This window comes from Arthroderma uncinatum (genome assembly GCF_011692745.1).
Source record: "Arthroderma uncinatum strain CBS 119779 chromosome Unknown scaffold4, whole genome shotgun sequence".
Taxonomy (NCBI): domain Eukaryota; kingdom Fungi; phylum Ascomycota; class Eurotiomycetes; order Onygenales; family Arthrodermataceae; genus Arthroderma; species Arthroderma uncinatum.
In genome coordinates this window covers 1,945,430-1,964,983 of record NW_022983866.1, presented here as the reverse complement: position 1 = coordinate 1,964,983, position 19,554 = coordinate 1,945,430, and the positions used below count along the sequence as shown (strand labels likewise).

Here is a 19,554-nt window from a genome sequence, read left to right as displayed (position 1 = left end):
CGCGGTTTTCAATATTCAGCCAATGAGAGCACAGTTTAATCAATATTACCGTAATATAATGTAATATATATATTTTACGATTGTATGGGCAAGTTTTATTGTGAATAGTTTGATATTAAATGTTGATGAATTCCTAACGACTTTAATTTATCAAAATAGATAGATCTTTCTATAACGCCTTACCAAATGGGATATACAAACACCAGTTCTGTCCTTATCCAGGGTTGCGCCATATGGACATAATCGCAAAAGAGATATTAATACACAGTCAAACAATTGACAGAGCCATTCTTGAGGACCTCGAAAAGCAAGCCCGGAAAGCCGTATAGTTCGGTATTGCCCAAAGAGTTGGTCATTCCAGAACCGGCACTTGGCTTATTCCTAGCGGTGGAGTTCTCTTCCCAGCTGCCTAGAAGCTCGATGCTGCTTCCGGGGGTCTCGCCCCAACCACGATTTAATACCATCCCTCTTTGGAATGATGCCTCTTCCGTAGGGCTAGAGTAGCTGCCTCGCCATCGTTCCTTTAATTTCGGAGATATTTCTTCGTATGCTGTTTCTGACGTGATAGATGCCTGACTAGAACCAACTTCTAACACCCAGCGGCAGCGCCTGTGCCGGTTGAAGGGATATGAACCTGGTACATTGCCATGTAGTAATATCTTTGTGGCAGTAAGTTCTGATGTGCCTCCAGTAGCAGATGGCTCCCTCGTGGGGGAACCCGGTGAGCGGCGGTCTGATGAAGAAGACGGGGCTACTAGGATATCGAAACCATGGCTGAAGTAATTATAAAAGCAATCGCTAGACAACGGGCCCGATTCTTGGTGTGCTGTTGGCGCCGAATCTTCTTCGGACTCATCCGTCAAGGCACTTTCAAAGTGCGGATCTGGGTCCGATGGGTCAGTTGGCGGGGTGGGTAGGTTACCGCCCCCATTTGACGCCCCGTGCGGGTTCTTCTCCCCTTCACCGTGGATTAGAATTCGACTGTCACTCTTTCGATAGATTGCATCTGGAGGCCCAAGTTCGGTAATAAGATCCTGAGGAGTTGTTTCACCAAGGATAATAGAAAAAGGGTTGCTTGATCGTCGCATAAGTTCAATATGCCCGCCCTCATGGACCTTAACAAGTTCGACTTCGTCGGCAACCGATTCCTTGTTCTTCCCCATCAGAGCACTTGATCGCGGATACTGCGGTTGACGTGTGTACAACTGGCTCTGGGCATCGGACCAGGAGGATCCTTGAAATATCGCCATCGAAACTGCAAAGGAAGCAGCCGAAGAGGACATGAGCGATACAAAATCTCGCTTTTCTGACCATGCGCTGTGCAGTAGTGTGAAGGAGAATGCGACGCCCGGGTAGGATAACACATAAATGCCATGGGTTTCCCCGGCTGCTGGAGGGATATATTCGCCAGGATACGTCGGCCCAAATAATCTGTTATATATGTGACGAAAGCCAGGGCCAGAGGCAGGCGGGTCGGAGGGTGACTTTGATGCTTTTGCTATTTCTTGAGTCTTGTAGACAAGTGCATTTTTGCTAAAATCTAAGACTTCAATCAAACGTAGTCTTTGGTCAGGTCCATCAAATCGTAGCCGTAGACCATTCTCTGGAAGGCGTATTATGACCGGTTGATGTAGTGGCTGGGAGGAGTCATAGATCAGCTCCAGGGCTGTGTACATCTCGGGGAGAGACTTGAGCCGGGTGAGGACATGGTGCAGAGACGCCCCAAGTGCTGTAAGAACGTCAGCTAGAGCCCAAATAGCTAGATCGTGGAGGGTAGGCTATGCGCACTTAGGAATCCCAGAGCTCGACCGGGGAAGACTGACGCGGGGCTATCTCTAGCGGTAGCCATGATGATGAAGGGTCGCTTAGAGTCTCAGCATAATAGATAGAAGGGGCCCATCCATAAAACGTAGAGCATACAAGTCAAGAATATCCCATCTGAGGTGACGGAGGAGCGTTGATGTCTTCAGAGATGCATCCGTGATGGAAGCTGAGATCCAACGGATGACCGCCGTTCATTGTCCCGATGAGGTCATCAACTGGACCAAAACATGTGACCTTGGTCATGTGTAATATATTACGTAATGTTGGGGAAGCTTGGGCCACTTGACTGTTTTGGGGTTTGTTTACGTTTTCCCCTTTTGGATCAAACGGCATCGGAGAGTGAGCATCATTAATTTGCAGGGTTTATTTGGTACTCTTTTTTTCGACTTGGGCAGCCCCGGCTTCATATATGAAGTTCTATGTGCCCCGTCTAGCTTGGTATAAACTATTTTGGAGATGGCCGGCGGTACGAGGACAGCACCCACGCGGGAATTGAGGAAACCAGCATTGCGCGCTACAGCAAGGCCACGAGCCTCCGTGGCCCACGAACGAGCAGAAACTCCAAAGGTATCTTCACGAACACAGACGCCCAGTGCGACGCGATTGCAGAATTCACCTACCGAACATGCTAGCAATAAAAGAAAGGAGCGCGATTTTGAGCACAATGTATCGGGCGACACAAACATCCGGGTCATCGTACGGTGTCGGGGGAGGAGTGATCGCGAAGTCAAAGAGAACAGCGGCGTGGTTATCTCTACCGAAGGGGTAAAGGGAACGACCGTGGAAGTGTCCATGGGACCGAATGCGCTGGGAAATAGGGAGTACCAGTTCGATAAGGTCTTCTCGCCGGCTGCGGATCAGGCCATAGTATTCGAGGATGTTGTGGCTCCGGTATTGAACGAGGTGCGCTTATTATTTATTGTTAAATCTATCTTGGCCCCGGAAAATACTAATCTATATATCTAGATGCTCTCCGGGTATAACTGTACCATTTTCGCATACGGACAAACAGGGACTGGGAAAACATATACCATGTCGGGCGATATGACGGAGACCCTTGGCCTGCTGTCGGACAGTGCTGGTATAATTCCACGTGTTCTTCATGCGCTATTTCAAAAAATCGAAGATGTCGACAGCTCGGTTAAATGCTCCTTCATCGAACTCTATAACGAGGATCTCAGGGACCTTCTTTCGTCTGAAGATAATGTCAAGTTAAAAATATACGAAGATGGCATGAAGAAGGGCCACAATGGAACCATGGTTCAGGGCGTGGGTGAAACATATATCAACTCTGCATCAGCCGGAATTAAACTGCTCCAGGAAGGGAGTTATCGCCGACAGGTCGCCTCAACAAAGTGCAATGATCTGAGTTCACGAAGTCATAGTATATTCACAATCACAACGTTTCTCAAACGGGTTACAGACAAGGGCGAAGAGTATATATGCAGCGGAAAGCTAAATCTGGTTGATCTTGCGGGAAGTGAGGACATTCGACGCAGTGGCGCGGAAAACAAGAGGGCCACGGAGGCTGGATCTATAAACAAGAGTCTACTTACGTTAGGGCGGGTTATCAATGCCCTCGTTGACAAAAGCCCTCACATACCTTACCGGTAGGTCAATTTAACAATCGGGCAGCGTGATGTGGATATTTACTAACAGATTATAGGGAATCGAAACTTACAAGACTTCTTCAGGATTCTCTGGGCGGCCGTACGAAAACATGCATCATTGCAACTATATCCTCAGCTCGCTGCAACCTCGAAGAAACCATGTCCACGCTAGATTACGCTTTCCGGGCAAAGAATATCCGTAATAAACCTCAAATCAATTCTTCCATATCTAAAAAGGCGCTTTTACGAGAATTCACCACCGAGATTGAGAAACTACGCAGTGACCTGATTGCCACAAGGCAAAGAAATGGTGTTTATCTTTCTAGTGATAACTATGAGGAAATGACCGTGGAAAGCGAGTCCCGTCGCATCCTAAGCGAAGAACAACGCGCGAAGATTGAGACTATGGAGATCAACTTGAAGACGAAAGTACAAGAGTACCTTGCCTTAACGAGCAACTTTAATGACATGAAAAAGACCAACGAATCTACGCAGTCTACGTTAGACCAAACGCAGGATCTTTTGGAACAGACTGAACTAATTCTAAGCAAGGCACGGAAAAGTCTGGAAGAAGAAACTGCCCTTCGTCGCGCGCATGAAGCTACTGAACAGAAGCTACATGAAGCTGGCTCGAATCTTCTATCAGTTATTGATCAATCTGTCACAGATGTATCTGGGCTACATTCGAAGCTCAGAAGGCGATCGGTTCTTCATAGACAGAACAAGAATACCTGGGAAGATTGTACGGGCAGAGTTCTAGATGTTGCTAAGTCTGTCGATGACAGGATGACGCTTCTTCACTCCCAACATTCGGCACTTATAAAAGGTCTTACCACCCGCGTGGAAGAGTTTGTGGGCAGCGAGCTAGAGGCCCTCAAACAAAGTCGATCCCTTTTCAACGAATCGGAAACTTCTCTTTCTGCATTTGAAGAGGACTCCAAAGCCCAGAATTACAAGAATCGTGATACCATGAATGAGGTGCTGGAGGAAATCAAGGTGCTAAGGGAAGATGTCCAGGAGAAAGTTGGCGAAGGCCTGAACGGGTTATCCTCTGCTGCCGCTCGGATATCCGGGGAAGTGATAAAAGAGCTCCAGCAATTTGACTCAGAGGTATGTCTAGCAAATAACGCATGGCACAGAATGATTGACTAACTTCATCAGTTACACTCTATGTACAACCTGCTAAGCGGCGACTTTACCGATTTGTTCAAATTGATTGCAGACCATCTTCGCTCTCAAAAGGAAGAGGTTGATAGTCTTCGTACACAGCTACAAGAGGCTAACGAGAATGCTATAGCGGCTAATGAGAAGGCTGCCTTACGTTTGGAATCAACTCTGAAGGAAGAAAGACGAGCGGCAGATGCAGAGCGTTCTATCCTAGCTTCTCAAATACAGAACCTCTTAAATGAGTCAAGCGATCGACAAGCCACCCGCCTTAAAAATAACATCGATAGTATCAAGACCGAGATGCAGATGTCAGGAACATCGCTTCAACAGTCACATAACAAATACTGTGAAACGTTAGATAACTGGGATAAAAAGGAGGACGAGCTACTTGAAAAGGTGCTTAAATCAGAGTCGGAGTTGAAATCCAAGATGAAGGATCATTTGGATGTAAGTTTTGTGCTGCTAACCACCTCTGACGCCTCTGCTAACTCTGTCTTAGCTTTTCATTTCGCGAAATACATCTATACACAAAACCACAAACACAGTTCATGAGCAGACTGTCCAAATCGTTGACGAGCAAAAGAAGGACATGGCTGTTCAGATGGAAGCTCTAGATGATTTCGTCAGAAGAGCACGCTCTCAGAATAACCAGCATTGTGGGGCAAGCAATGGTATTGTCGACAAATTTGGGCAAAAGGTTCGAGAAGGCTATCAACAACAGCTTCAGAACTTGGATGAAATCGAGGAGCGTGAAACCGCATTCTATACAAATATGCAATCTGAGAACAAGTCCCTCGGGACTCTGGTGAAGAGTGCCTCGTCTGACGTGAAACGTCCATTATCAGAGCTTCAGTCTCAGGTCAAGGAAACATCGATGGCGGAGTACATCCCAACGGGGAATACCCCCGAGAAGACAACGTACAAATACGACGCAACGCTCCCACGAACAGAACCACACTCTGTTATACTTGCGAGATTAGGATCACCGGGCGACCCGATGGCTTCGCCCTCACCATCACGTACGCCATTAGAGTCTCCGTCTTTCCAGCATGAGCGTCCCGCATCACCAGCCAAGTCAATGGTATACCACGATTCTGATAACGATGCTGAAGATGTAAAAGCCACGCCTGTTGACTCCCCCGAGGAGTTGGACCTATCCCCGACAAAGCTCAGGGAAGTTGATATCAATGTGATGAATAACCCGAACCCGGAGCCAGTTATCGCTGAAGCAGTGAACAACAATGAGAGCTGTAAAGATTCAGATCCACCACCTCTTAAACGACACCTTTCCTCGTCCGTTGCGGCTGCATCAAATTTAACTGGTGAGACGAAGATCCCGACGAAGCGGATGACACGAAGAAATGTCAAGGGAACAGCAGGAACTGTTGGAGGTGGAAGGGAAAATATCCCTATCTCCGCCCTAAGCGCGGGTTCAAGGATAAATGCAAGGAGAGTGAGAAGCGGTCCCGGACCTACTTAAGTTTATGCTTTAATACTAGAAAGCGATTTCTCATTTGTTTCAAGGTGATTGGATACAGATTACATAGCATAAGGTTTTGTTAGGAGTTGGACGGATGGCTTTTTATGTATAGCAGCTACCTTCAACTTAAACTGTAAATTTATTGAACCCTATTCAAGTGGTTGGGTTGTTGTCTACATTGCGATTGCTAGCTATAGCTAGTAGGTTTGAGAATAGTCAGTCCGTAAACCACATCACATACCTAGCACAGGATGATAGATCATAAGTAAGGGATGGCATTTTTGCCGAAAGCCAGACAGACGCCTTTAACCTAGATTATTGTATACCCGATGCAATCATACATATAAGTGAACAGCCCAGCTATCCTAACAGCCTGACAACAATTAAAATAATAGTAAATCGAAACAAGGGGTACCCAGCGGGTTAAATGATACATAATTAATCTTCTCCGTCAAATAGCCCACTGTTAGCTTTGATCCTGTTCTTTCTCCTCTTGTCCATCTTCCCTCCGTTCCATGTGTTCTGCCATCGGCACAAATGAGTGGTCACCACTTGCTTCAACGACCTTCTTCAGTTCCGCCATGCGCTTAGAAAATTGGTCCATCATTTCTTCCAATGTTTGCGTCTGGCCTTGTTGAGTCTGCTGTCTCCCGGCCGTATTATCAGGAGCAAAACCAGAGGTACCTTCGACCATGAGTACGGGGTTGCCATCGCGATTTGTCGAAGTAGGGCTATTGGAAGACGAATCGAAATTGGGAGCGGGGGAGATAGTCGTATTAATGACTTGCCAGGAAGGTGATAGGCTGTGGGCTGATGTTACCTTGGAATCCGGAAAGCCATGAGAGAGATTAGGGCGGCCAGATGTATTCTGAGGATCGCTACTTAAAGTACCAGTCCCGGCAGTGGTATCACTGGCATTATTCGTTGGTTCCACGTCGAGGATAATGAAGCGCTCAGCAGCGTTCTTGGTCCCTTGAGCGGCTTTCCCTTTCTTCTTGTCTTTTTGGGGCGTCGACTCCGTGTCCCAGGAAGTTCTTTGATTGGTTTCCTCTAGTGACTGGAGAGCAGCTTCCGTTATGATACCGGTATCATCATCGGAGAATATATAGTGAACTGTTGGATGGTAATACTCAGACGAGGTTGCATCCCCGATAACAGTAAAAAACGGCCTAAACGGAGGCCGGGCGGGAACAGAGACATCTTCTAGTTCCTCCTTTGTTTGAGCGCCATCTCCATCTCCGCTCTCATTCCTATCTTGATCCTCTGGTATCTCATGGCCGGTGTTGAGAGGATGGAGCGCGGACTGGCTGGTGGTATCATAGTGTGTAGGAGAGAGTGATAAACCAGCCACCCTGGGTGATAATGCAGCTGGTGAGGTAGTATCCTTCGAAAGAGACATTTCTACACTCCACGAACTACATCACAAGTGATTCCTGCTTTCGCGTGTCTACGTTGAAGGGAAGTGGAAGATGGAACACTGCGATGTTGTCAAAATATTAGCTAATCAAGCTCACCGTCGGCGGCCGATCAACCGGGTGTATCACGTGATGTAGATAGTTCCCCCGCATACTTTGGTCTTCCCCTCATCCTCATCTCATCTTCTTCTCATCACTTCCATATTGTCTCCATCAATATATCGTCTCCCTCCTAAAAGTGATGTCGTCGTACACTTTTAACCCACTACCTGCAACTCCATCCCCGTCCGGTAGAATAGGCCAGGTCGTATCGCAGTGTTGCAGGCCATGATTGATGGCCCTGCCACTAGTGAACCACAGAAAGTAAACCTCCAGGCTGCTATTAACTTATATCATACAAAAGAGCTCCCAGGACGTGTTAGATGGATTCAGGACGACAAAGTTGTCTGTATGATGGACCACAAGGGAAAAAAATGGTCTATTGTCCAATGGGAACCATCGGCTATACGAACGAGTAGTACTTCGATTGATATCACAGTGCTCAATGACACCGGAAGCAATGCTATGACAATATTTGATACGCATATGGTTGCTTTGGCCATCCTTCCAATCTAGATGGGATTCGGCAAAACTCCCCAATATCGATGGCTGGTGGAATAGTCTGGCGGCATCAATTCACTGTTGAGATACAGCTGCTGGATCTACAAGGGATTGCTGCGTCTGACTGGATTTTGGAGGAGGAAATTATCATACCAGCAGTCGCCGGTGCTAGTAGACTTCCAAGCAATGGTATCAGACAATCTCTGTACTTTGCAATTGCTCAGGGAACTAATATCTGTAAGTTGCAGAGAAGAAGAACGGCATTATTGGATAGCTTCCAGCTGTCTAGAGGGAGCCTTGTAGTATTATAACCTGGTTAGCATCAATCACCTATATCTTCCTTTTTACTACTACGATATTTATTAATCTTTAATAAGGACTATGCTGTTACTTAAAATATATGAACGGTTTAAAAGATCAAGATTGAGATAATAGTTAGAAATTTATTAATGAAGTCTATCTATTCCATAATAGAGAACTAAAAAAGGGTATCCCATCAATATTTTAGTCCGTGAGCTCCCAGCCCTTAAGCTTCATCTACGCCAAACTCCCAGTAGTAATGAGTTATTCATTTTGTTTCCATTCGAATTCTAGAGCAGCCAGATTAATATGCATGTTTGAAATAGCCGGTACACAGGCAAACTTACTCTGTCGGCACATTGGGCATAGGCCCTTGGATGAATCTTGCTGGATCCATGTCAGGAGGCAATGCTATATATCAGTTAAAATCTCGGTACCCGATAAACGAGGGCAGATCAAGCCTCACCATGTGGAATGAATGTCCGCATTTCCCAATCACTATTGTATGTTAGCTTCTGCCGGGGTCGACTGCTCTAGACTCCCTCATCTTGGACTCACGTAAGGTGCATTCGTCTCCCGGATATTTACATGTCGGACAAGTGCCGTCAAACTGAACGCGACATATGCCACAGACGTCGTCCTCAGGCATATCCCACCGCCATGTGGCCACAGCATTCCACTGCTTAATGGACACCTTCATAGCTGCTGTTTTTGAGCCGCTTGACTGTGTTAACGCCTTGGGATTGGCAGCAGGGGCTCGTCTAAAAGGACACGATGCGATCAGCTATGCGGGGGGTGGATCTAGTTCGGTTTTCTCCCCTGCATCAATGCGGACTGCTGTTCATGCCAGCTTGCATAGAAGTACAAAGACGCCTCGTAGACCCTCCTTGCCGTTCGTCCGTAGAAGTAAATATCGTGAAAAGAAAACAAGATACACTCGAGTTGCCGTTAAAGAGCGATATCCCGTGACTGATAGTTGCCCTGCCAACTTTTTGTCCTTCCAACCGCCCACTCGGCCCTAAACTGCGACGTCTTCTCACTCGAGGAGCGCGAATAGTGAACTTCGCTTCACCATCTCCGTTATGTAAGAGCACAGAACAACTAAGAAGACCCCAGCCAGTCATCGACGATGGCTCTTGCAGCTCTTCGGCCCGTCCGTTTCTCACAGCGTGCCTTTCTTCTTGCTAGGTCTACCGTAGCAGCAAACACAGCCCAGCACCGCTCTATATCGCTTCAATCCTATGTAGTTACGCCAAAGGAGCTCAACGATGCCCTGAAGCAAAATGTGCCAACGAAGATATCGACCTCGCCCCGAGTCATCCCGCTCTGTGCTTCCTGGTTCATGCCCAATGATCCAGAGGGTCGCACCGGAATTGATACCTTCAGGAAGAAAAGAATTCCCAATGCACGCTTCTTCGACATTGATGGTGTGAAAGATGTCAATTCCCCATACCCTCATATGCTTCCTTCAAAAGAGATATTCGCCGAAGCTATGCAGTCGATGGGTATCCATCGTGACGACGAAGTGGTGGTCTACGACAGTGAAGAACAAGGCCTCCTCAGTGCTCCCCGAGTTGGATGGACTCTGAAATTCTTTGGACACCCTAATGTCCACGTCCTGAACAATTTCAGGATGTGGGTTCGAGAGGGATACCCGGTCGAGGAAGGCGAAGTGGCCCCTAACGATACCTCAGACTATGTAGTTGATAGTTACAATCCGAACTGGGTCGTCCATTTCGAGGAGATGGAGGAGATGGGAGAAGATTACGGCAAGGAAGGCTCGGATGCGGTTCAGATCTTGGATGCCCGGCCAGCCGGTCGATGGGCGGGAACGGATAAGGAACCTAGAGCCGGCCTGTCGTCCGGGCATATGCCAGGTTCGCAAAGCATGCCATTTGGAGAGCTTCTTGACCCGGAAACGAAAACGTTACGTCCACCGGCGGAATTACGGCAGGTATTCGAGTCAAAGGGGGTTGACCCAAACCGACCAGTGATCAGTACCTGTGGATCCGGAGTCACAGCTGCCGTCATTGATCTGGCGCTGGAGCAGGCAAACTACGTACCCAAGGAGAATAGGCGGTTGTATGACGGGAGCTGGACGTAAGTTACCATCACCTATCCTTGGTAGTATCCCTTCGGTCTAACGATTCATAGTGAATGGGCGTCGCGAGTAACAGAAGCCAGCGGATTAATTCGAAAAGCATAAGGCAGTCATCTATGATTTGGGAGATATACGTCATCAAAAATGCCTCTGGTTTCTCCCAGCAGCAACTCTTGCTCTGTACAGTCTTCTTCGCTATTTGGCGGACATATTGGCTTTAATCTATGCCTTGGAAGTATGTGAATGGATCGAGTAGCACAAGGACCTTTTGACAGCGATAAAAATAGCTATTTTGTACTCCCTCTTGCTTTGTGTGAATAAATTTGATGTTGTATTTTGTAACAGTAACCGTGAATATTTCTGTGAGTAAACGGGAAGTACCTGCTTAGTCATGTGGTCCCCTCATATCCTTCGCAACCCTGACCTCAACCTGTTGAATCATTCTGGATCCCCCAGGCTTCGTTCTATCTTCAAAGGTTGAAGCAGTCCTTTGTCGCATTTACAGAAACCTGCAGCTTGGTCCGGTGCTAGATAAGTTGCCAGCTGGTTAAAAATGCTTGAATTAGCCCTCTGCCCTGCCTTCAACTATTCCTGTAAGTGGTGAAAAGTCCCCGTCGAACCGCTGCTGCTCTACATATCCAGTCATACCGTACACCATTAATGGCTGACCACACCTTTGTCACTGCTTAGATCGTCTAGCAACGTTCTTATAACTGGCACAGATGTGCTTGACTCTTTCACGGAGATAAATCACCCAGCAAATCTCGATCCCGCAGCCGCGCCGTTTCTCCGCATGGTCCTCATTTCACAAGTCCGAGTAACCATCATATCCCTCTGGAACCCCTGTCTCATATCGACTCTACCCTACTAGCCATCATGTCGGTTGGCCGAAAGGTATTCCACTGTGTTGTGGATGACACCTGTCTAACCACAAACCTCGGAGAAATCAAAAAGTGGACTTCGCAGGATGCTATCGTCCTCATCGTCCCTCTGTACAGTATGTGTCGTCAACTCGGCGATTAGCATCACGTTTGCTTCAGATACTCCTAACTGACACTATCTAGCCCTTGAGCGTCTCCATGTTTTGAAAAAGACGGGCTCCCAGACCGGTATCAACGCGCGTGAAGCCGTCCGCTTTCTCGATCGCGTCACATCCGGGAAGCATAACATCTCTGCTGAAAAGGTGATACTCCAAGGTCCTATGGAACAGTTTGCAACATGGGGAGATGCCGAAAAATTTGTTCTTCCTGAATTCAAGGAGGAGGCCCAAAATACTCCAGCGAACGACTCCCTGCCCATTGATTCCGTCGCCAAAGAGGAAGAAAAACAACCCGCAGGAGATATCCGACGGGAAACTAGCGACGCTCGTGACTTAAACGATATGTCACAAATGCTTTTGAGCAAGCTGAACTTCAAGAAAGAGAAGGAACCGGGATCTACCTCCGCTGCCTCCGCAGGGACGTGCAGCGTTCCTGCATCTCCTACTTCCGGTGGTTCTCGCGCAAGCCCTGAATGCTCGTCCCGACAGCTGGGAGATGATGCGGAAACTCGCGAGGTGGACACTAGCAACGCCGAAGACGCCGATAGTGGCGTAAAATACGTTGCTCCCGCTGTTCCACACGTTTTGAAGCCGCTCTTGAATGCAGTATTGTGGCGCTTGCACGCTCTGCCTACCTTACCCTCTCCTCAATCCAGCTGCATCCTTGTTACAAACGACAGGGACACGCAGGCTTGGGCCCAGAAATTCGGTATCATTGTCAAGAACGTTGCCCAACTACGCACGTCCATCATCTACGAAGACAAGGAATTCAAAAATCACTGCAAATACTTGGAAAAGAACCAGACCCAGGCCCAATCTCAGCTTCCCGCTGAACCGAAACCATTGCTCTCTTATGAAGATGAAAGCGATGAGGACGTCCTCGTTTTCGTGCCACGCAAGCAAGGCAAAGCTGGCCAGCAGGCGCCAGCAGCGCGGACTCCTACCAAAAACACGCCAAGTCGTAGCAATCGAGCTGCTAGCGGCAATACAAACGGCGGTGGAAGGCCGCGAGCTCCTTCAGTCGTCGCCGAAATTCCGCTTGAAGTGCCGTCTACTCCAATCGACCCGGATTCCTTCAACCGTAGCATCGGAATGACCAAGCAAAACGCCTCGCCCAATGTAAACTCCTCTCCAACACCAGCCAACCGCGGTTCACCCAACCCGAACCCTCGACAAAACGGTAACCGTCGGGGCGGACCTCGTGGGGGAGCCTTTAGAGGAGCTACCCGCGGGCGTGGAAAGCTCTGGGTTCCATGAACTGGTATTTGCTCCTAGCAGCCTCTCTCTCTCTTTGGCTGTTGGAAGCTGGTATCACATTTTTCTCTCAGGACTCACCTATCTCTCTCAACTGAGAAAAAGGGGTTAAAATGGAAGGATGAAACCTGCAGGAACGCGCATGTCTTTTTAAGGCTTTTCGTGATCGTCCATGTTGCCCGATAAGAAAAGGCGGCAGACTGTAATGGGTCGAGGGTACAACCCACTCATTTCCCAAAAAAAAGTTATCTTCTGCCCTGTCGATGCTAGATCGAGTCTTTCTACATCTAGGTTGGCTTGACGGTTACATTAATGGATGAGGCGGGACGATGGAAGAAAGCCGCCAATTTCAACATGCATTGTTTTTCACTATCAGGGTATTTCACGGCTCCAGAAGAAATATTTTTTTGATCGGAAAATAATAATTGGAGGCAACCCGAAATTTGGAGACGAACCCACACCCGTATCGCAGTTGATACATTTTTTCTTTCTTGTTCCTGTTACTATTACTTGTATCGTTGGTGGTGGCCATGGTGGCCTTGTGGCTGCAGTTTGGAGGTGAGCAGAGATGTATCGATGGATTTAGGTGTGAGTTGGACAGGGTTGGTGTCCAGGCCGGTGGCCAAAGGAAGGCCTCTTGATGGCTCTTTTCTTTCACTAACGATGAAGTGATAAATAATGTTTCCCTAATATTAGTGTTATTCGTAGTGATAACATCAATACATTCATTCTTTTCCCAACTTTCTGCCTTCGTGGAAAATGAACTGTTGCACATACAACGGATAAGACACCTGGCCTACACAAAGGGTCCTATTTTCTACGAATCGCCTGATGCCGCTCAAACTCCGCTTTGGTGAGAACATTGTGTGACAGTATTACAAAACTTGGTATATCTGACTAAATCCGGAAATTAAAGCAAGGGTATCATAAGTATCTTGAAGAATATTACAAACGCCGGATGAGAGTAGCGTATAGTTCATTGAGCCTAACAAAGAATCATGACCGTAAAAATTTCTCAACATTATATCTATAACCAAGGGTAGTCTATTCGTCCAAACAATTATATCTGTAGGTATGTTCTTGATATAGTGATCTAGAACCTTACCCCCCTGTTGCCCTTTTCAGACCACATCTGGAAAAGCTGTTCTTAACAAGATATTAGTGAAAAGTACTAATATGGTAAAACTGTCATATTAAAGGAAAAAAGATATAACTGACCCCGTGTTAATCGTTTAGGCTGTCCTAGGTGTGGTAAATACCCCAACTCATCCAACCATCACCACCTGGGAAGTAATTCTGGCATTTCATCCGACCCCTGGTGCCAACCTTGCCATTCCACTGATATCTCGCAATAGAATCATTGATTAGATCGATAATATCGGAATTGCCAATCTTAAGCCACGAATGTGATTCATTTTTGGCACTAAATGCACACGTTCCATATTGGACAACCTGACGAGGAGGGCCCGGCATAATCTGCCATGATCCGCCACCGGCAATGTTGGATGCCATGATCCTGCAATCGGAGACAAGAGGGGAGCCATTTGAAGCCCTATTCTCCAGGGTAGACTCGCTACAGTCGTTTACCAATCCTCGGGCGTGGATAATAGAAGGGTTTGGGGTTTGAGGTGCTGGTGCAGCAGAGCAGGCAGCGGCAAGGGTAGTAAGGATTGCGGCAGTGTTGAACTTCATTTTGAATAACACTGTAGTATCTGGGAAATGAATTAAGTGTGTGATGACGACTATGGAAGCAAATAATATTGATCTCGACTTGTGGGTGAGTCCATGGAGGTTTATATACCTCATTTTATCTCCTGGCATATCAAACAAACAACAGACGCCAACATCAACTGCGCCGTGCATATGTAGAGTGTTATGATTCCTTTGTTCAAAGAGGTACGACTGAGCGTTCGCGTCTGCTTGGTTTCATGCCTAGAAGGAAATGTCTCTCCTACCTACCCATGTCAATCGGGCGAAGGTGCCACCAGGTCGGGTATTCAAGGGCGCTTTCAGGTGTTATGTCTTTGACTAGAGAAGTATTGCCATATTATTTTTGCATATTTTGCTCTGGAATTTTCCGAGTAGCAGATCAAAAACATAGTATGCATTGCCTCAATTTATCTTTTCCTTAGGGTGAGAAGCACTCTGCCCTGATTTTGTTTTAACGAACGTCCATGAGCATTAGAAATAATCCTAATGAAGCCCTTAGATGTAGCAAAATTAGGAATTTGCTTGACCTAGCTAACTAGGACGTGGTGATGTTACAATCGCAAGCAGTCGCACTATATATTTAGTTAACCATTTAGTTTGTCCGGAGCGGGTAAACTTGAATCTCCTGAGATTTAACTAAGGGGAACCATCAGCCAACCTACCAACCGTATCTATATTTTGTTTCGTTTCTGAGGGACCGTGTCGTCCGAACGGTCGTGTCTACGCTGCCTGATGGCCTCTGCTAGACTACTGTTACCATGGCGAGCACGAAAGACCATTGCCTTTCAAGTCATGTCTGACCTACATCTCGAATTCGGTCAACAATATGCGAACTTCCGTATTACACCGCGAGCCCCACGTCTGATCCTGGCTGGCGACATCGGCCAGCTCGCAGATTATGATGCCCTTCGCGACTTTCTACGTCCCCAATGTGAGAATTTTGCGGAGGTCTATCTTGTTCTAGGAAACCATGAGTTTTTCGGAGTCTCCCGTCAGAAAGGCCTCCGACTAGCGGATATGCTCCAAGCCGAGCCACAGTTGAAGAATAGATTGGTCATAATGAATCGGAAACGCGTTGATATCAAGGATGTAACACTCTTAGGCTGTACTCTGCACTCACACATACCACCCGACTCGGAGAATGTTGTTGGGCAGAAGATTAACGACTTCCGTCGAATTGTCGATTGGAGAGTTGCAGACCACAATGCTGAGCACGCCAAAGATATAAAGTGGTTGAAGGACGAGATCAGTTCGATCAGAAGCACGGAGCTTGGTTTGAGGCAGAAGATCGTTGTCATATCTCATCATGCCCCGTCAACCAAGGGGACGTCTAAACCTTCGAATGAGGGTAGCCTATGCAGCTCAGCTTTTGGGACAGACCTCATTGGGGGTACACAACGATCATTTCTTGACGATGTGCAGTACTGGATACACGGTCACACACATCACTCTTCGGAATCTGTTCGGGGGAGTGTGAAGCTCGTGAGCAACCAACGAGGCTATGTGATTCCAAAAAATCAAGGGACTGAGGTCTCAGGAAGCCTCGCGTCGAAACTGCTCAATCTCGGGGGTCGTGGCAGCCAGGAACAAACCCCATTCGACCCTGACAAGATTATTGAAGTCTGAATCACACTTAATCATAAATCTCCTGCCAGGAAATTCATTCTTGGCTGAATATCACATTCGCTTTCGACACAATGCGCTACCATTGGTTCTATCCGGGACCCAGAGACGAGCCTCCTCTTCATCTAAAGAAACGAATAGTTAATTCCGGGATTTCTGCGCTGCCTTCTATAGGTCCCTCATTGAGTACTCCTCGGCCTGAAAAAGATGCGCATTGTAGAAATTATGAACTAGCTGCTGTAGTCTCACCCGTAAGTAGCCTCTATAAGTATCTTGAGAGCTCAGAAGGCCAATGTAAATACTGCATCCTCCATCAATATTTAATGGTTTCTAGACAGGCAATCATACGAATAGCATAATTTAGTAGACCACTTTATCGGTAGCAGAACTTTGACTCATCTTTCTAAGTTGCAGGGTCCTTATAAACCATATAACCCCAATACTTCTCAGCGTGGCCCTCTTCCCACATTCGCTAGACCCAGGGGTATATTATAGGGAGATATTTTTCAAGGTCTTCCCTTGTTGAATTTTGAACCATCTCGAGACCTCGCCGGATATCCTCAGATTCAGCATTCTTAAATGCCTTGGCGGAGGCAGATGATACAAGCCGTGTATCTGTCTGTTTCGATATATATCATCCTCTATATCTAACCAGGTGGTTAGCAGTCAGAATCGTGTGATGTTGCCTGGCCATCAGGTGACTAAGAGGGGAGCGGGGGCGTGACCTCGCCACGAAGTCACTATAACATACTCATTTATAGATACAACGAGTTAAGTATTTTATAGTAGTAGCTTATTAAAAGAGATACTTATAATGAAGTAGCTTGAGCCGCGCTTGCTTATATCTGAGGCAAGGGTACCTCCCGCAGAGGTACCCCTTTCTCTAGGCTTCAACCTCCTGCCAACTTCACTCTACTCACTGACGCCTTCATAGCTCTCTATCTCGATTATCAGCCCATATATCTAATCTCTACAGTTGATCTCTCACTCGTTCTAAACAGATAGTTACATATCATCTATCACCATGTCTGAAGCCCCCGCTAACTCGACAGTCGAGGTGACCACATCCCCCATTAGCGAGCGACGTAACTCGTTGGAGAGATCTCTCCAGTACCGCCCGGATGCTCAGGACCTGAAGAATAGGCATATCCTGCTCGATACCAATGCTGCTCCGTATGTGCTTTTGTAGCACCTTTCATTTTTTTTTTTTTTTTTTTCGGTTTTGGCCATGCAAAAGGTAGAAGCAAAAGGACTCATGAATGAATACAGCTCTCTCCAAGCAGCCCAGCAGGAACTCGCTCGCCAGAAGGCTGCAGATGCGCTGAAGAAAGGCCTGGAGAAGAGACCTGATCGTGATTCCCTCGTTGAACGTATGTGGCCTTTTATTTTTGGTCATCTATATTCTATTTTTCTCCTTCTTTTTTACTGTTAGGTTGGGGTAAGATGATATGACCCAATGCTGAATATACCGCCCTCGTTCTTTGCATTCATCTTAATAGGAAACATCCTTCCTTCATCCGGCGCTGCTCCGGCTCTACAGGGTCCCGCCCGTGAACTCGAAAAACACATGCGCGCTGACTCGCTCGAACATAAGATCCAGAATCGTCCAAAGCCTGAGGACTTGATCAAGTCAGGAGTTTTAACTGAGGATGAAAACCCCATCAAAATTTAGTCATCTTCACTAGTCGAGGCCTTGAAGCACCTTCATTCCTCCTGATATGTGTTTTTGAATGTCGTTGATATCCTGTCGGGGGTTGAATTGGAGATGTACCCTATTTAGGATAATGGGCACTGACTTTTTCACCCCTTTCTGTTGGAAACAATTCAGTTCTCGTGAACTTGGTGCATGTTGAGTCGAAGAAGTTGAGGACGGCAGTCGTGGGGCGGAAATCAAAGGCATCGGAGATTGAAGATCTAAGTGCAATTAAATTGGCTGGTTACGTGGATTGTCGTTATTCGATTAGCAGCATCACCCTTTTCCTACCGTTCTCGGCTGAAGTTTTTGCTTAACCAGAATATGCAATTCTCTAGAACATCTTTGGACTATCCCAGATCCACGGATGTTCAACGTGACTCCAGAGGCCTCGAAGTTAAGGAGTGTCAAGTCTAAACATGGGTTAACAGTGGTGGAAGTATGAGCTTTTGCTTGTCCCTCGTAATCTTTCAAAAATGTCAGGCTAAAGGAGCCACAATACGAACCGCAGGTTCGCAGGACATAGCCTTATCCTATGCCTTTACATTAATAGCTCATAACACGTCCGTATTTTGACATTAGGCTGCTCAACATACTCTTCTCAAAAGAGCAAAGACGAGTTAGTGCGATTCGACTGCAGCTGCACTCGTCAAATCAGGCATCCATCCAGATGGCCGCTCTTTTCCCCGTACCAACAAACCATACACAGCCCTCTCAACCTTTTCAACACTTGTCTGCATAACTTCCATCTTCTTATCTACTTCCTTCCATCCGCTTAGGCCGCGGGGAACATTAAGTTTCTCAAACATCGCACGAAGCTGACGTAAATCAGAAACGATAACCTCTCCTCCCATAGGCCCTTCGGCTTGTACGTTATCCTCGCCCGCACCATCAACACTAGCATTGGCCAAGCTAGCTGGGCCGGCTCCGCCTCCTTCTTTCACCCCTGTTGTTCGGCCGGTACTCATCGAGGTGATGGCAAATCGCATCATTTCACCAGTCAGATCGTACAGGCCGAGCACGTAGTCGGCTTCTGTAACTGTGATACCAGCTGGTAATGTCTGTGATACCTCCTCCAGTGTGATAAGTTCCTTCTTCTCGATATATCGATAGAATGATATAGCTTCGATGTACTCCTGTATTCCCCAGGTGATTTGATTGTATCGCCAAGCGTTGACCCCAGAGACATCTGCTTCGATCGATTTAAAAAGCTCTTGAATTTGTGTTAAGTGTTTCTCTGTTTCTTTCGCGATGTTTTTCGGAATTGGCGCATTCACAGTACGGACTCTAGAAATAGGTTGATAATTAGGACCGATACAGATTTCTAGTGACGGATATGGACGACGTAGTCCTCTATTTGAGGTCATTATCGCAAATTAGAGGTGTATCGCTTACCTCTGTAATGAAAATATTCTAACCATGAGGCGTGGTTAGCATCTACTACATTCCATATGTAATAATTTCAACATCTCGACGAAACGATGGGTGGGCGCAACAACTAAGCACCCCTTTAACATACATCTTCTTGCTCAACGCTGTGATGTCTCTGGAGGCTTTCACGACGCGCTCTCGGCGATCATGGTGCTCGTCAAGCTCGTTGCGGAACTCGGCGAAGATAGACTGAAGGGGGGACATGTTGGCTTCGGTGTCCATTTTTTCTGCTTTTGAGTGGCTTGGTATGAGGTTGCCGTCCCACGCTCGTTTGTTACCGGCCATAGGGAAATAGTGAACTGCTCTG

At 47.0% G+C, this 19,554-nt stretch overlaps 8 protein-coding genes across 8 annotated transcripts; 5 read left to right on the top strand and 3 right to left on the bottom strand.

Moving 5' to 3' along the window:
* Window positions 1-257: 257 nt before the first annotated feature.
* Window positions 258-1,849, bottom strand: GIQ15_05947 (isoleucyl-tRNA synthetase; the record flags this gene model as incomplete). The annotated part of the gene is made up of 2 exons (XM_033553364.1): window positions 258-1,729; window positions 1,789-1,849. 2 exons carry the CDS (start codon window positions 1,847-1,849, stop codon window positions 258-260), a joined length of 1,533 nt encoding a protein of 510 aa, XP_033404508.1.
* Window positions 1,850-2,280: 431 nt separating this feature from the next.
* GIQ15_05946 (kinesin heavy chain) lies at window positions 2,281-6,081 on the top strand (the record flags this gene model as incomplete). Its single annotated transcript, XM_033553363.1, has 5 exons — window positions 2,281-2,727; window positions 2,791-3,434; window positions 3,491-4,544; window positions 4,596-5,048; window positions 5,101-6,081. The coding sequence occupies 5 exons, from the start codon at window positions 2,281-2,283 to the stop codon at window positions 6,079-6,081; spliced, it is 3,579 nt and encodes a 1,192-aa protein (XP_033404507.1).
* A 466-nt stretch (window positions 6,082-6,547) lies between these two features.
* Window positions 6,548-7,480, bottom strand: GIQ15_05945 (uncharacterized protein; the record flags this gene model as incomplete). The annotated part of the gene is made up of 1 exon (XM_033553362.1): window positions 6,548-7,480. The coding sequence occupies one exon, from the start codon at window positions 7,478-7,480 to the stop codon at window positions 6,548-6,550; it is 933 nt and encodes a 310-aa protein (XP_033404506.1).
* Window positions 7,481-9,525: 2,045 nt separating this feature from the next.
* Window positions 9,526-10,602, top strand: GIQ15_05944 (thiosulfate sulfurtransferase; the record flags this gene model as incomplete). Its single annotated transcript, XM_033553361.1, has 2 exons — window positions 9,526-10,496; window positions 10,551-10,602. The coding sequence occupies 2 exons, from the start codon at window positions 9,526-9,528 to the stop codon at window positions 10,600-10,602; spliced, it is 1,023 nt and encodes a 340-aa protein (XP_033404505.1).
* Window positions 10,603-11,373: 771 nt separating this feature from the next.
* Window positions 11,374-12,793, top strand: GIQ15_05943 (uncharacterized protein; the record flags this gene model as incomplete). Its single annotated transcript, XM_033553360.1, has 2 exons — window positions 11,374-11,494; window positions 11,562-12,793. The coding sequence occupies 2 exons, from the start codon at window positions 11,374-11,376 to the stop codon at window positions 12,791-12,793; spliced, it is 1,353 nt and encodes a 450-aa protein (XP_033404504.1).
* Window positions 12,794-15,292: 2,499 nt separating this feature from the next.
* Window positions 15,293-16,126, top strand: GIQ15_05942 (uncharacterized protein; the record flags this gene model as incomplete). Its single annotated transcript, XM_033553359.1, has 1 exon — window positions 15,293-16,126. The coding sequence occupies one exon, from the start codon at window positions 15,293-15,295 to the stop codon at window positions 16,124-16,126; it is 834 nt and encodes a 277-aa protein (XP_033404503.1).
* Window positions 16,127-17,147: 1,021 nt separating this feature from the next.
* On the top strand, window positions 17,148-17,795 carry GIQ15_05941 (uncharacterized protein; the record flags this gene model as incomplete). Its single annotated transcript, XM_033553358.1, has 3 exons — window positions 17,148-17,296; window positions 17,393-17,493; window positions 17,623-17,795. The coding sequence occupies 3 exons, from the start codon at window positions 17,148-17,150 to the stop codon at window positions 17,793-17,795; spliced, it is 423 nt and encodes a 140-aa protein (XP_033404502.1).
* A 641-nt stretch (window positions 17,796-18,436) lies between these two features.
* Window positions 18,437-19,469, bottom strand: GIQ15_05940 (translin-associated protein X; the record flags this gene model as incomplete). Its single annotated transcript, XM_033553357.1, has 3 exons — window positions 18,437-18,456; window positions 18,517-19,103; window positions 19,336-19,469. 3 exons carry the CDS (start codon window positions 19,467-19,469, stop codon window positions 18,437-18,439), a joined length of 741 nt encoding a protein of 246 aa, XP_033404501.1.
* Window positions 19,470-19,554: the final 85 nt, after the last annotated feature.